This window comes from Gorilla gorilla, chromosome 13 (assembly GCF_029281585.2).
Source record: "Gorilla gorilla gorilla isolate KB3781 chromosome 13, NHGRI_mGorGor1-v2.1_pri, whole genome shotgun sequence".
Taxonomy (NCBI): Eukaryota; Metazoa; Chordata; class Mammalia; order Primates; family Hominidae; genus Gorilla; species Gorilla gorilla.
In genome coordinates, this window is record NC_073237.2 from 29,863,572 (window position 1) to 29,876,757 (window position 13,186).

Below are 13,186 nucleotides of genomic sequence, written 5' to 3' on the forward strand. Positions count from 1 at the left end.
CTCAGTGAGAGTGATATTGTCCCCAAAACGGCAGAAATTAGTTTTTCTGGGGGGGATGGGAGAAGTGAAGAGAAGAAAAATATTCTTTTTGTGTAAAGCCCAGATATACATATAGTATTAAAGAGATATGCAGTGCATGTGCGATATTAAAATTTCAGGCCGGGTGCAGTGGCTTACACCTGTAATACCAGCGCTTTAGGAGGCTGAGGTGGGCAGATCATGAGATCCAGAGATCGAGACCATCCTGGCTAACACGGTGAAACCTTGCCTCCACTAAAAATACAAAAAAAAAAAAAAAAAAAAAAAAAAAAATTAGCTGGGCGTGTTGGCTTGTGCCTGTAGTCCCAGTTACTCGGGAGGCTGAGGCAGGAGAATGGCATGAACCCTGGAGGCGGAGCTTGCAGTGAGCCAGGATCGCGCCACTGCACTCCAGCCTGAGTGACAGAGCGAGACTCCGTCTCAAAAAAAAAAATAAATAAAATAAAAAATAAAAATAAAAAAATTCATAAATAGATGACTAGAAAAGATGTTTAAAAAGATTCCTTGAGGTCAATAATAATTTTTTAAAGGTTGATAAATGCTGCTGTAATTCTTTTGAGTGTTTCTTTCCCTTGCCTCAGGTAGTTTCATGCACTTTGTTACACACTGAAGGGCGACCCTCTCCAGATTTGCAAAGTTTTTTCCAACGCAGCTCTTACCTCGCCGGTACTCTATCCTGCAATCTCTAGCCACCTTCGTGTACCTGAACTCTCAGCAACAGCTACTCCATTCAGAGACTTGCTAGGCTTCCTTAAGCTATCTATCTCCATTGTCGCACTGCTGTCTCAAATTCTCTCAAGTCGTAAGCTGGGATACTCACAGCACACATCTTATGTTTCCTATCTTTCAGGGATTACATTCCGTGCCTCATGTCCAGTGTACTGAAAACCATTGTTTCACATATATTGTCTGGTTTGAGGTTGTTTCATGCAGGAGGGTTAGAGGGTAAATATGCTCCCTATTACTCCATCTTAGCCAGAAGTAAAATAAGAAAAAAAAATATGTAAGTATAAACACACATACACATATATATGTATGTATGTATATAACACACATGAATCATATCCTAAAGATTTGGAACAAGAAGTAAATTTAGCTATCAATTATGTTTACTCACTGCAGATTAAGATGAACATTGTAGATTGGAGCATATTATGGGAGCAAGGCAACCTGTAGAACTGGTCAGGAACTAGACATCTCAGGACCTGCAGTCTAACCCATTTTTGTCACTAATTATCTGTGTAACGTTTTCTCAAAGCAGTGAAGGCCTTTGTGAATTTTGCAAAAGTGGGGATAATTATATGTTTTACCTCATTGGCTTGCTTAAGGAGTTAAAAATGTGATATGAGTCATACAAAGTGCTCATGCAGTCACAGAGGTTCTATTTTAAGGGCTTTCTTAAATTTTTAGGTACCATCACAAGCTAGCTAAGTTAGAAATTTTCATATCGCAAAATCTAAAAGTTCATCTTATGATTTTAGACATTTTTATTCACAGAGCAAATGCAACAATGTGAACCTCACATTTTAAAATATATAATGGCACAATAAAATGCAAAAATATAATTTTAGGTCATAATCAACCTATAGGCAATAAACTATGTTATCATTTTGTAAAAAAAAAAACCACAGGAAGTAGTGCTTCAGTACATTTTCCCGACGATATGATTAATCCATAATAAATTCTGCTACTACTCCTAGTAATGGCAACTTTCTGTAACCTTCTTAAAACATTATTCACATTTGCACTCAAGTATACCAACTTAAACCGTTAGTGGCTGTTCTGACAATGCATCAGCAATGAACTTAGCCTGAGCTACATCCACTGGGAGTGATGTGAAGGAAGAGAAAAGCGTTGGACTCTATGATATTTAATGTCTTTACCAATAGAAAAGCTCTATAATTCTTAGAATACAATTTTTTAATTAAAAAATTGGTTCTCTCTTTACACATAATTGCCAAAACAGTGTTTACAAATACTTTCATCTTGCCCCAAATTGGCCAATGAGGCAGTAGGTTAAACAGCCAATTCATCATGTTTTGATTTAAAATGTGTCCATATCATTCTTCCCCAACTTCAAGTATATTTTAATAATCCATTTCTGTCACTTATATTATGGATTCAAGAATAAACTAAGCAAATGGATCATTTGTTTCCCTTCCAGTGTTACATGAAGAAATTAATGTTTTATTAAAGAAAAAAGCCATCAAAATCAATTTTCCATCTGCACTCTTTTATTTGTTGCAATACTGTTTATAACAGCTAAGATTTGGAAACACCCTAAGTGTTCATCAACAGATGAATGAAAAAAATGTGGTTCACATACAAAATGGAGTACTCTTCAGCCATAAAAGAGAATGAGATCCCGTCACTTGCGACAGCATGGATGGAACTGGAGGTCATTATGTTAAGTGAAATAGGCCAGGCATAGAAAGACAAACATTGCATGTTCTCATTTATTTATGGGATCTAAAAATCAAAACAACGGAACTCATGGATATAGAGTAGAAGGATGGTTAGTAAAGGCTGAAAAAAGTAGTAGACAGCTGAGATAATGGTGGGGCAGAGGTGGGGATAGGTTAATGGGTACAAAAAAAGTAGAAAGAATGAGTAAAACTTACTATATGATAGCACAATAGGGTGACTATAGTTAATAAAAACTTAACTGCATATTTTAAAATACAGAGTGTAAATTAGGTTGCTTGTAACACAAAGGATAAATGTTGAGGGGATGGATACCCCATTCTCCATGATGTGCTTATTTCACAGTGCATGCCTGTATCAAAACATTTCATGTACTCCATAAATATATACACCTAGTATGTACACAAAAATTTAAAAATAAAAAAGATTTCCCATCAAATATTCTTTCAGAGAAGATGTGAACAAAGATCCAGAATGACTGGTCAGTCTAGGCAAACAGAGTATCAAACAGCCTAATGTGATTTTCTCCTCTGCTAAATAATACTGGGAAGGCAGGAAGGTGGGCTTCTCTATGGATTGAAGTTAAGAGAGAGAAGTGTCAGGAGTTCAGTCCACGCATGACAACTTACTAGTACTGCCTACTTGAAGAGATTAGCTCTTACAACCTTATCTTTGTCTCATCTATAAAACTGAGGGAGCAGGTTAAAAAAATCTTATATGTTAATACATGACTTATCCTACTCCATGTCTCTATTACAATGAAAGATCATACACAGTCTGGAAGAAAATGTTAAATTTACTGTGACTTTTCACAGTAATAGAGACAGAGTAATAGAGACACGAGGTAGAATATGTCACGTATCAGTACTAACTACTATCAAAGTATGTTAAGTTTATGCCGTAATAATGACTTTTAGGAAACAATGAAGATTTACAGTGATTTCCTAAGGTGAATTTGGACAAAAATATTGAGATAATACCACTCACCAGTGTCACTATTTTACAGAGATAAGCCTTCAATGTCACATGAACCACTCTATTTTTAATATTAGAATTCTGAAGTTTTTAAGCATCAGAATCTTCAGCTTTCTCAAATGAAGAATGGTAATTATATGCTGTTTTCTTTTTTAATTTGAAGACAAAAGTTGGGAAATTATTATGCTTTTACTTTTATATTACAAAAGGGTGTTACCTGCAACTAGCATCTATATATCTAAATAACGTTTAGTGACTTAATTCTCTGCAACAGTAAAAAGTACTCAATTTAGATTTTAGTAAGTTGACTGTTAGATGGTTGCTCTCTGGCAGATATATATATTTTAAATATATATATTCATAGATATTTTTACATCTAGCAATCAGTAAATATTTATCTCTTTTTCTTGCACTTTGCATTTAATAATTTAAAAGGAAAAATTTAACAGATGATAAATATCAAACCAAAAAAGTCAACAAATCTTAATAATCTCAAAATATACAAGGGCAAAGTAATACATAAACCAATACAGAATACATTTGTCTGCACATTTTTGCATAAATTTTAAAAAGCATATAATTCTGTAATTTTAATTTTATAGAGCTTTCCCTAAAATATTTTTTATTTTATTTAAAAATGAGTTTATTTTCAAATAAGAAGATTAAGTCTAAAAATCAGTGCAAAAGATTGATGGTGATGATGTATCAATGCAATTTGATGCATCCGTTTTGCTGTCTTGCAAAAGGTGCAGTGACCAATGGGCTGTCTGTACTCTCAATACAGATGTAGTATTCTGAGAAGAGATCATTTGTTAAGAGCGGATTTAAGACAGAGAGTGTATTCATTCTTTCAAAAATAACACATATGAGAAGATGGAAATTCATTTATGTAACAGTAACGCTGAATCAATATATTTTCAGCTTGCCCTGATGTGGAAGAAATATACCATCTCATTAGTCCTTGGTAGGCAGTTGGTATCTGGAATATGAAGAGTGTAGCATCATTGCTTTTATATAATTGGTTTATTGAATCCAAATGGTGGTTCCATGCATTATGAAATAACCACTGCTTCAATATTAGTCCCTGGAACTGTCTCCATAAAGTTAATTCCAATCCTTTGCTGTCTTAGTGTGTACGTAAACCTTAATGAGACATGTTCCAGTTAATAGCACATATTCAATTTTGGGTAATCTATGGGAATTTGGCCCCATGGTCATAAACCTGTGATCAGACTGGCAGATTTAATAAACATCATGTAAATGCTAACTTAACTTGGAGTGAACAGCCTTCAGTTTACATTCCAAAAGTGATTAGATGAAAGGATAATACACAATGATATTTATGCCTAGAGCAGTTCAAAATTTAGAAAAGGAAGTAGTGATCTTCAGTTAAGCTTTTTTTAAATAAATTGAAAAGATGTTCTGTACAACATAATAGAGTCATAGGAAATCAAAAGCATATCAGTAACAACTTTTAGAAAAAGAAATGAATGATAAAGAAAAACAGATATGACCTTTCAATATCTTGGGGAAGTAAGTTAGGATGATGTTTCATTCACGTATTAATGATATAAATAAAGGATAACTCTGTGTAAGAAGAAGTATTTGTATCTGGTTGTAAATTTAGTTAAAAACATAATCACAAGTTACAAAAACTGTAATTACAAATTACAAAGAAAAACAGGCAGGCAATCTTGTATTGACATCCTCTTGCATCTTGTTACCTACTAATGTTCTGTTCCATTATAAAATTCAATACTAAAATTTCATAGCTAACATTCAATATTAATTTCAACATTAAAATGTATCAAAATCATTAAAAACAGTCAATTAGAAAAAGCAATACACCAAAAATAATGGTAGTATTTCCAGGCTTCAACTGCGTTGTATTAACCATCACACAGAAGAATAAAAGGGCTGTGAATTTTAGGTAGGCCACTTGGCTCTGGATTCCAGGACTATGGAAATGCCAGTGAAAGTAGTCTAAGAAGCATGTCCTGTTTTATAAATATCAGCAGAGGACCAAAAAAAGGGATCCCAGATATGTTTTCAAGTAACAAAAAACATTAAAGTGCAATTTTGTCTTTTACATCTGAGCAAAAGTTCTGTCATTTTTTAAAAATAAACTAGGGCCACAGCTTTATAGTCATTTTCTCATCTAAAACCCCCCAGTTATTAACACAGATCAAACTACAGTTTTGGAAGAGAGCCTTTGGACGGGGAAACTACTGAACAGTGATGAATGGCCATACCTAATTCATTGTTTGGAAATTGATGTGGAGAACTGTGTTTCACCGAGGGAGAAAGGGACCTCCCAGAGGCTCCGAGGCTGCAGGTCTTCAGCCAGGTGACAGCACTGCACCTGCTGTGTGCACCCTGATGGCAACAGCAGGGAAGTCCACAGTCACGGTGATAGAGACAGCCACAGCTGCCAATCAGAAGACTCGCTCTTTCTGGTTTTCACGGACTGCGTTTTGCACATCGAGCTCACTGCTTAGAGCTGTCCTAGCACTCTTCTTTTTTTGAGACTTTTGACTCATTTTCTTTGCGTAACTTTCTCTGTTGATAGATGCGTATGGCTATGGCAGTGAGGCAAAGCAAAATAAATATCACCACTGCTATCACACCTAGGGAAAGAAAAGAATAAAACATGATAATTTTTTTTCTTTTTTCTTTTTAGAGAGAGGGTCTCACTCTGTCGCCCACGCTGGAGTGCAGTGGCATGATCACAGCTAACTGTAGCCTTGATCCTCCCAAGTAGCTGAGACTATAGGCCCACTCCACCGTTCAGCTTATTGTTTTTTTCTTTTTACAATTATTCTTTGTAGAGATGGGGTGTTGCTATGTTGCCCAGGCTGGTCTCGAACTCCTGGGCTAAAGTGATCCTCTCACCTTGGCCTCCCAAATTGTTGGGATTACAGGTGTCAGTTACCGTGCCTGGCCTCAATGTCAGAGTATAAATGGTGACTTTTGGTCCAATCAGAGGCTTTGCAGACATCATTGCTTTTTAAGTTTGGTTAAAATAAACCAACCACCTATTATATTATAAATTGAAAACACCAAAACTCAGAAATGCTGAGGTCAAGTAATTTTATAACATTTAACATACTTCTGACGGACTATGACTTTTGGATATGGCTGTGTTAGGCTTTTTCCCTACAGGTATATGATGACTGGGTTTTAGATAATGCTTTCAGATTTAAAAGAATAGAGACATACATGTCTCTAAGACCGCGTACATCCTTCAGTTAACAAGTGGGAAATTTTAAATCATTTTACAAGTATAGAGTGTTTGCATCATCATAGATCATTACATGTTATTGTTAGTACAATGAAATGGGTACATTTTAATGAAATTGTTTTCAAATACTTTTATGATAATATACTTTTTTTTTCTGAGACGGAGTCTTGCTCTGTTGCCCAGTGTGGAGTGCAGTGGCGCGATCTCCGCTCACTGCAAGCTCCGCCTCCCGGGTTCACACCATTCTCCTGCCTCAGGCTCCTGAATACCTGGGACTACAGGCGCCCGCCACCGCGCCCGGCTAACTTTTTGCATTTTTAGTAGAGACGGGGTTTCACCGTGTTAGCTAGGATGGTCTCGATCTCCTGACCTCATGATCCGTCCGCCTCAGCCTCCCAAAGTGCTGGGATTACAGGCGTGAGCCACTGTGCCTGGCCGATAATACACTTTTCAAACGCAGTAGTGTCGCATATATGTAATCAATCCCTATTACCAAAAACATTGCAGGCATATTTATTCATTTTTTTTACCTGGAATGTGGATTATTTGAAAGAGCTGGGCAAGATGTTTTAAAATATTGAAACCATTAGCAGTGTCCATGATTCTCGACTCTAGCTGCACACTAAGTCAGTAAATCAGAATAAAAGAATGGAAGGCCTGGATACCAGTATCTTTATAAATTGTTTCAGGCTTTAATTCAGAGCCAGAGTGCTAAAGCATGAAGCCATGCCACAGAATGCTGTGTACTGAAGCAATCATATTAGTGACAAATGAAAGTAAAATCTACCCTAAAAGAAATAAATGTGTATAAAGACAAGCTTCTGAAGGTAATCAGAACATGTCACCCCCAAATATGCCTTTTTGACAAATATTTTGAAGTAAAGGCAATTAAGAAGCAGCCAATGGAGGAAGAGCTCTCTAGATGCTCCCCTCTTTTCATCTAAAGACAGGATGTAAATTCTCTTTTACCGGAGACCATTCTTACCAGCTCAGGGATGTCAGCAGAAGAATGTACAAACACACGTACTCCACTAGTTTCTTCCCATATATTTATCTTCCCACGGTTTCTCGCCTTCGGACACCTAAAATTGCTTTCCATTGTCCTGTCATTTCTCCAGAAATGTATTGTTGAAGATGAGCCAGACTTCTAAGCCACTGTGCTTTGAGTTTCACTGAGGTTTCTCCCACATGCTGTGGGCTGCATGCCTTAGTAAACTTGCTTGTTTTTCTCTTGTTAATCAGAGGTCTGTCCCAACTACAAACTTAGGAATGATGAGGAGAAATTATATTTCCTCCCCCACGCTTTTACTGCCTACATCGTACATTTAAAGTACTTCACACAAATATTAATTTATATCTTCAGCCAGTCCCTATTAGAAAATGCAAACTGCCTTTGGGAAAGCCCAGGGGAAGCCTTCCACAGACTCCTTTTCATCCCCTCCTTCAGCCTAAGAATTTCTCAGCGGAAGAGAACACTGCTAAGATGTTTCCCTACGTTTACTCCGTCAATCTTGCCAGTGATATTTGACCACAAGCAATATAATACAATTCCAAAGATAAGAGCTGGTTCTATGATCAACTTGCCCATTTCCTTCTCACCAAAAGCTGGGTACTAACCCTGACATTGTGTAAACGTCTGTAGGACTTGGAAACCTAGCGTGAAAATGTTCGGCATGTTGAAATTGCTTTTGCATTGCAATGAAAAAAATCTAAAAAGGCATGATTGATTTAGGATTGGATTTGATTTAAAATTGAACACGAAAGTATACCTTTTAGATATGCATTAATGATCACATTCCTACTGGAAACTGTTTAAAAACAGTTTTTGTTCATCAGGTCATGTATTTTTAATTTACACCTTACTGATTTCTAAGAGAAAAAGAATTGAGATAGTGATGGAAATGTGAATATCCTCAACTGAAATTTAGTCAGAACTTTATTGTGTTGAAATTGTTTTCTGTCATTTTGGAGGAAACAAACACAACTAGTTTACTCTTGTATGTGCCATGGAGAGTCTGCAGAATAAGAATACAATTAAGATTTCAATAACTCATCCGGGCATGGTGGCTCATGCCTGTAATCCTAGCACTTTGGGAGGCCAAGGTAGGTGGATCATGAGGTCAGGAGATCGAGACCATCCTGGGTAACACGGTGAAACCCCGTCTCTACTAAAAATATAAAAAATTAGCCGTGCCTGGTGGTGGGCACCTGTATCCCCAGCTACTTGGGCGGCTGAGGCAGGAGAATGGGAGGCGGAGCTTGCAGTGAGCCAAGATGGCGCCACTGCACTCCAACCTCTGCGACGAGCGAGACTCTGTCTCAAACAAAGATTTCAATAATTCACTCAATTAACAAGGAAAGATGAATGCTTATTTTTTGCACCAGCTCTAAATAAATTATATTTTAGAAAAAAAGTTTTCATTGCCAAAACATACTTTTAAGCTATGTTTAACTTCACTTTTCTTCAATTAAAAATAACCACAAAACATTCTTAGCCTGTTAGATTAGTTCTTTCCAAAGTATGATTAAAAGTGAAACATACAATGGCTACTGCTGCACAACATTGTAAATGTCCTTAATGACAGGGGATCATACACTTTAAAATAACAACACACTTTAAATAATGTGTGCATTTAAAACTTCTTAAATAATCAATGCCTGTAATCCCAGCACTTTGGGAGGCCCAGGCGGGTGGATCACGAGGTCAGGAGATCCAGACCATCCTGGCTAACAGGGTGAAACCCCGCCTCTACTAAAAATACAAAAAATTAGCTGGGCGCGGTGGCGGGCGTCTGTAGTTTCAGCTACTCAGGAGGCTGAGGCAGGAGAATGGCGTGAACCCGGGAGGCGGAGCTTGCCGTAAGTCGAGATTGCTTCACTGCACTCCAGCCTGGGCGACACAGCGAGACTCCGTCTCAAAAAACAAACAAACAAACAAAGAAACAACTTCTTAAATAAGTGAAACACTGTCATGGGAGTATCTAAATCATACTATTTGTCATTGAAGAAAAGTACCATAAAGTGTATGCTCTGATAATTAGCTGAGGTTTCCATTGCTTTGAACATAATTACTTCAGGTCCGTCCAACAGTTGTCATTACCTTGACAAATATCCCATATGTCCTAGGGAATACAGTTATTTTCAAATTAATAACTTTTCATTATTAGCTTTGTAACTGTTCTTCAAAAAAAATTGTTTCAGCAGAATTCTTACATGCCGAGCACCCCCAGGGAAGCTGAAATCAGCAAATACTGCCTCAGAAAATCAACGAAGGCCGGGCATGGTGGCTCACGCCTGTGATCTCAACACTTTGGGAGGCTGAGGCGGGCAGATCACTTGAGGCCAGAAGTTCGAAACCAGCACGGCCAATACGGAGAAACCCTGTGTCTACCAAAAACACAACAAATTAGCCAGGCATAGTGGCACACTCTTATAACCCTAACTATTCAGGAGGCTGAGGCAGGAGAATCGCTTGAACCCGGGAGGCAGAGGTTGCAGTGAGTGGAGATCTCACCACTGCACTCCAGCCTGGGTGACAGCGTGAGGCTCTTGTCTCAAATAGAAAAAAAAACAAAGAACAAAAAACAAAAAACCACCACCAACCGCAATACATAGCACCCCTCTGACCTCACCATTGAGTGTTGATTCTTACATATATTTCCCATTGTTCTAAGTAATGGTATCATTATCTAAAGCGATAATGACAAGCACCAGGTCATTCAGGGCCTTGTTACCTCCGATGACAGCAGAGTCTCTTCTGTCTGCATTAACCAAGGGCTCTCCCTCATCCGCTGGTCCAGAACGACCTACAACAGGGAAAGGGAGAATGATGTTTATTAGCTTGATTTAATCACGCCACAATTTACACATAGCAAACTTTTGTCAATTAAAAGAGAATTAAAATAAGAACATCACAAAAGTGTATTTTAAAAAAGGAAAAAAGGATGACAGAGACGGAGAAAAGAAGGCTTTTGAGAAATTCACAAACATTTGAGAGAAGCGCAGTTTCAGGTGCGCAGGGGTGGAGGGCCACACACCTGCGCCCCCCGCGAGTCGGGGAGCCAGTCCCCGCGCCGGGGAGCCGGACACCGCCCCCGCCGCGCAGCGGGCCGTAGGGACCACGTGGCCGCGGACGGTGACCCGGGAGGGGCCGCTCGGGCGCAGCGCGGCCTTCAGGGGAGCAGCGCGGCCGAAGCGCACCGCCGAGAGGCAGCCAGTGAAGCCACTAGTCGCCGCCCGCCTTGTGTCCGGGTCCGCGCCGGCAGCCTCTGAGGACAGAAGGGGAACACACAGTTAGGGCGCAGCGGTGGAGATGGGGGCGCAGGGACACCCCGCGTCTGCAAGACAGCGACCCTCGAAAGTCCCTCCGAACCCCTCGTTCCTTCACTCCAGGAGAGGTCACCCTGAATCTTTACCTGTCTGGCAACTATTTCCATTGTCAGGGTTATGAAAGGCAGGTTTTTAACAGATTTGTTCAAATGCAGATGGCTGGCTCTCTGCAAGTAACAGAGCTTCATAGGAAAGCAGTTACATGGCATAAATTTAAGAAATCCTCTGCCATTTAATTTTTAAAATATAGCATTAAAATAAAATTTTAATGGCGCTCACAGCCAATAATCCGGAGGATTACAGAAAAGCGACTCTTGGAGATGAGGGCAGAGCTCTGGAAATCCTTCATACTATAGTTGCTATTTTGTATGATGACTTTCATATTATCTTAATAAACTATCTTTTGTCATCAGATAATATCCCTTTATCTCATTTAAGATTCGATTATATTCCAATCTTAACTTCAATCTTATCTGAAAGTAGTGCTGCATTTCTTAAATTTATCAGCTGTTGCCTGCTAGTTCTTGGCATGCCCCTTCATTTTCAATATTGTAAGAGCATTTAACTGTTATTTTTAAACCTAGTTTGACAGAATTTAGTCAATTTGTCTTTAGAGTAATAACCGCTATATCTGATTTTATTCTTTTTTATCTTACACTATTTATTTCACATTATTTCATCTTTTTTCCTTTTATTTTGCTGGTTTAATCAGTTTCCTTCTTATTTCCTGCTTTCCCTTTTGTGAGTTTGAGAGCTCAACTTCCCTAGCCCTCACAATCAAAAATCATTCCTTCACACTGTTATATGAAAACAAGATCCTTTTTCCAACTTTGCCCCATTCCCAACAGTGAGATGAGGGATTGCATGGTTCTTTCTCCCCACCCTCCCTCCCACACCACCGCGGGGTTCCCCACAACAGTTCTTCCCTAAATGAGAGGCTTGGGAAATTTTTCTTTTTCTTCTCTCACTTTTCCCTTTTTACTCTTCTTTGGTTTTACTCTAGTACATTTAGATCCTGACCAGAATGACAATTTCTCTTACATTTCTATTTTTCTATGATGTTTCCAGTCCAAGGATCTTTACTAATTTATTTTTTCCAAGAAAGAAATTTGACAGGATGTTGCCATGACCAGATGTTGGTCAGGCTACTCTAAGCTCTCTGCTCAACCAGCCTGACCTTTGGTCTTTCATCGTCCAGCTTAGCAAGAATCCTGCCAATTTGGTTTTAACCCAAATCTCCCACCCTCAATATCTGATCACTCTCAATATCTAATCACCTTTCTCATCCCTCTCACCACCCCACAGGTGATGTCTGACAACACTGGCCTGGCATCACCAGGAAACCTAGTGAGTCAGTTTAGCAAGAATTACTCTCCCATTTTGTAGTTTTCCACTCAGACACCCCACCCAGCCACTCTGCTCCTTGGCTATGAATCCACACTTCTCCTTGTTGTATTTGAAGTTGAGCTCAGTCTCTTTCCCCAACTGCAAAGCCCCATTCCAGTAATTCCTATACCTATTGCCATAGTCCTGAATAAAGTCTGCCACACGATCTTAACAAGAGTATTCTTATCTTTTGACATGATACAAGACGGTTTTACATTAAATAATTGTAGTTTAGATAAGAATCACATAATTTTAGGGCAGACTTTTTTTTTTTTTTTTTTTTTGAGATGGAGTCTCACTCTGTCCCCAGGCTGGAGTGCAGTGGTGCAATCTCGGCTCACTGCAACCTCCGCCTCCCGAGTACAAGTGATTCTCCTGCCTCAGCCTTCCAAGTAGTTGGGACTACAGGCATGCACCACCACACCCAGATAATTTTTTTTGTGTATTTTTAGTAGAGGCGGGATTTCACCATGTTGGTCAGGACGGTCTCGATCTCTTGACCTTGTGATCTGCCCACCTCGGCCTCCCAAAGTGTCAGGATTACAGGCATGAGCCACTGCGCCCGGCCAGACTTCTCTTTAAAACCGTGAATAAAAACCTTGAGCAATTGTTTAATTTGGAGCTGATGAAACAGAGTAGAACTTTCTTACATCTTTAATAAATGACTTAATTAGAAAATGATCACCAAATATACTTTGTTTAAGCTGGAAAATCTGAAAGAAAGGAGTTCCTTTGCCCACTCTGAAGTGTACCTGGCAATCACACCACAATCCAGGAAGAAACTCGTGATTC

The 13,186-nt window shown here is 38.8% G+C and overlaps 1 protein-coding gene across 4 annotated transcripts in view; it reads right to left on the reverse strand.

Annotated features, from left to right (window-relative positions):
• Window positions 1-1,540: 1,540 nt before the first annotated feature.
• LOC115933307 (contactin-associated protein-like 3) overlaps window positions 1,541-13,186 on the reverse strand; it is a 235,434-nt gene continuing 223,788 nt past the window's right edge. For 2 of the 4 annotated variants that reach the window (XM_055351714.2, XM_055351712.2), the window contains exons 22-24: window positions 10,717-10,947; window positions 10,414-10,485; window positions 1,541-6,065 (exon numbers count right to left, since the gene is read on the reverse strand). In XM_055351714.2, the coding sequence (XP_055207689.2) occupies window positions 5,944-6,065; window positions 10,414-10,485; window positions 10,717-10,947 (425 nt within the window). In that variant the 3' untranslated portion in view covers window positions 1,541-5,943. Of the gene's footprint in view, window positions 6,066-9,896; window positions 10,067-10,413; window positions 10,486-10,716; window positions 10,948-13,186 lie in introns of those variants that run through there. The other 2 variants (XM_055351711.2, XM_055351710.2) reach the window with 1 other exon arrangement.